Source organism: Leishmania braziliensis, chromosome 29 (genome assembly GCF_000002845.2).
Source record: "Leishmania braziliensis MHOM/BR/75/M2904 complete genome, chromosome 29".
Taxonomy (NCBI): Eukaryota; Euglenozoa; class Kinetoplastea; order Trypanosomatida; family Trypanosomatidae; genus Leishmania; species Leishmania braziliensis.
The window spans coordinates 48,004-51,164 of NC_009321.2; the positions used below are offsets into that span (position 1 = coordinate 48,004).

At 58.1% G+C, this 3,161-nt stretch overlaps 1 protein-coding gene across 1 annotated transcript; it reads right to left on the reverse strand.

Moving 5' to 3' along the window:
• Positions 1–1,168: 1,168 nt before the first annotated feature.
• Positions 1,169–2,182, reverse strand: LBRM_29_0150 (DNA-directed RNA polymerase I-like protein; the record flags this gene model as incomplete). The annotated part of the gene is made up of 1 exon (XM_001566313.2): positions 1,169–2,182. The coding sequence occupies one exon, from the start codon at positions 2,180–2,182 to the stop codon at positions 1,169–1,171; it is 1,014 nt and encodes a 337-aa protein (XP_001566363.1).
• Positions 2,183–3,161: the final 979 nt, after the last annotated feature.

Consider the following 3,161-nt stretch of genomic DNA (forward strand, 5'->3'; position numbering starts at 1 on the left):
GGGGCCGTCCGTCGTGAGCAGAGGTTCCAAATCAATTTCTGGCCCGACGGCACCACGCTCCAGCAGCCCCAGTAGCCCTGTAGATCGTTGTCGTACGCACGGAACCGTGCGAGTCGCACCGACGCGCAGTGGCGCGCCCCTCTTTGACAGCCCTGGCAGACGCGTGGATGACGGGCCCACACGGGATGAAAAGGTGGGCGGCGCCTCCATGGCTGCCGTCGGCGGTGGAGGAGGAAAAACGATGTCAGCTAGCGCAAGAGAGATAAGGAGGTGCGCGTCAAGGAACCACCACGCCCAACCCTGACAGCAAATGAAGAAAAGCTCGCTGTGGCGGTGGTGGCGTTGGAGTCGCCCAAACGGCTATTCCACACGTGTAGATGCCCAAGCACATCCACATACATGAGCGCCACAGCGTGGGTTCAAGGAAGAAGAAGAGTGGGAGGCGTTACGTGTGCAACAGAGAGAACATGATACGGAACGAGGCACAATGTGGCGTGAAGTGAATCTCCTCTTCCTCTGTCACCGTCACGCCATTGGGAAGAGGGGGGGGGGGCGCAAGAGTTCGCAGTAAGAGTAGGTGTCATGGCGAGCACTAACGTCAATGATGAATACATAGGCGACAGGGAGGATTGGGCTCCGGGGTGAGCGAGATGTAGAAGTGAACCGCCTCCCCTTCCGCCCCCTTCTTTCTCTTCTCGAGTAAGCGCATGAGAGTGGCTATTAGAGCTGCCGCCACTCTGCGCCTCCTCCTCTCGCCCCTCTCCGAATGCACATGATGCCTTGGGTAGTTGCTGTTGTGGCTTGGAGGCCAATTTATAGCGTGCCTTAACACAGGGAGTGGGGAGAGCGCATCGCCTTACCTATCACTCCAGCCGCTACCGCCTCATCTCAGAGAAGATACAACACGAAAGTCAAGAAATGGATTCGCCGCAGCCGGCGCCACAGCAACGACAACGTCCACCAGTGGGGGTGGAGGGGGAAATGCGTGTGCGCCTTTCGCTTCTCCCTCCTGGTCGCCTCCTCCAGTCACACAGAAAAGCTGCGCAAGACACCAGGATAGACAGAGACAGCGCGCCATGCACCACACAAGTCGCAGGGCTGGGCGGGGTTTCCCGTGATCTGCACACCTTCTATGCTGCGTTCACCGAGACGTACAATGCCGACGCGCCTATTGCATTGTGAAGTCTAGGTTATCCTCCTCCGCTCCCTTCCGCACGGCATCCGCGTTGGGCACCACCGGGGCAGTCGTGGACTGGCCAATCGTGCGCGTCATCACGCCGTCCGCATTCGGGTTCTTCATGAGACCCTCGCTCACCCGCTGCAGCTTCTTGCGCAACACCGCCACTGCATCGTACACAATCTGCAGCACCGGCAGCACCCCAGTCGACTCCACTACAAAGGTGAAGTCGAAGTAGCCCATCTTACTCTTCCTCTGCCGCACAAACACGAGCGGCTCGGGGAGCTTGTCAAACGGGGGCTCTTGCGATGTGCACTCGCGGCAGAAGATGCAAGCCCCCTCGTCTTGTACCTCCACCTGTCCAGTGCGCTCGACAAATCGGAAGACGTTTCGCGGACAGCGCGCCACCCACTCACGCGCGTTCGTCTTCCCGAGTGCCTGGAACCCGTTGGGGTTGAGGAGGATCTCAGCAGCGTAGCGCATCGCCACCGTCGCCACCGGCATAAACTTGGCGTGCGTCTTGGCAATGTTCTTGCGTATTAAGACATTCAGATCCAACACTTGGCTGCGTCCCAGAGTGACCAGCCAAATGCCATGCTCCTCCGCACTCACTGGGTACACCTCAGCGCTATCAATCTGCAGGGAATCGCCAATGAACACCTGCTTGCTGTGCTGATTTGGCGGGCACTGCACCTTCAAGGAGCCGGTAATCTGGCAGTCTGGGCATCCGCTCCCGCCACAGCCACAATCTTGTGGAAAGTTCAAGCGCTTCGCCTTCTCGGAGAAGAGCGGCACAAGGCCGAGCCGGTGTGCAATCATTTCATCCGGCAGCACCGATGTGTTCTGCCGGATTGTCACATACTCAATGGCGAGTGTCGGAATCTCTGCCAGCATAACACGTCGCAGTGCGTTGGCAAACGAGCTGTCCACCTCGTTGAGCTGAAACGTCAGCGTCTCACCCGCGGCGTGCTCTTTTCTCACGCACTCGATGATCTCGAGCTTCATGGCGTTGCTGACAGGCGCACAGAAGCACAAACGAAGAGGGCAACAATGCGCTTGCGATCCCCACACGCCTGCACACACGCGCACACACACTCTCTCTCTCGGTATCTCTGCGCTTTCCGCTTTACACTTGTTGAGTGGGCTCGCGGACCGCTGATCGCGTCTCCCGCAGCGCCCCTTGGCCGATGGCACGAGAAGCAAAAGCAAAACGAAAAGAGCCTCCCAATCGAAGAGGTGCGGAAGTGCCCGATACGATGCACCACACCGCCCTTCGGCGCCTCTTTGGGCGACCTCCACCCTCGTAAGCGAGACAGACCTTTGATCTACTGGGCCTTTGGGCAGCAACAGAGTGAGCCGAACGCTGGGAAAGGTGGAAGTCAGGAGGGAGAGAAACCGGTCAGGGTGCTGCTGCCGCGCGTGAACAGGGAACACCAAAAGAAAATGAGTAATCCTTATACAGCAGAGGTCCAGAGAACAGCGGAGGAGAAACCCCCAGACGCACACACCGGAGTACGACAGTAGGTAGTGTCTGTCTCGCTCTGTACCTGTGCTCGCAGTGTACGCTGACCACCGCCGTGCGTCTCTCTGTTTTCCCTGAACTCTACTTCTTCTGCAGTTACTCGTCACGTCTTCACGGACAGCAGCACACGTGCACAACAATGCTGATAAGAGCGCCGCGGGATGAAATAGAGTCGAGAAAGCCGTCTATGCGCGTGCGTGAAGGTGAAGCGTACAAGAGAGACGAGAAACATTGGCGGTGAATCTGGGAAAAGGCCGTCTCCAGCGGTGCGGCGAAGAAGCGCAAAGAAAAGCACACGCGAGCCCTCTTGGGTGATGTGGAAAGGGAGAGGAAGGTCTACAGCAATCATTCAGCAGTCGGCGAGGCTCCGGACTGCTTCAGAGAAGAAATACTCGAGCAGCGAAATAGGAATCGCTGATAGAACGACGGGCAGAGACAGTGGCACACACTCACAGACACGCA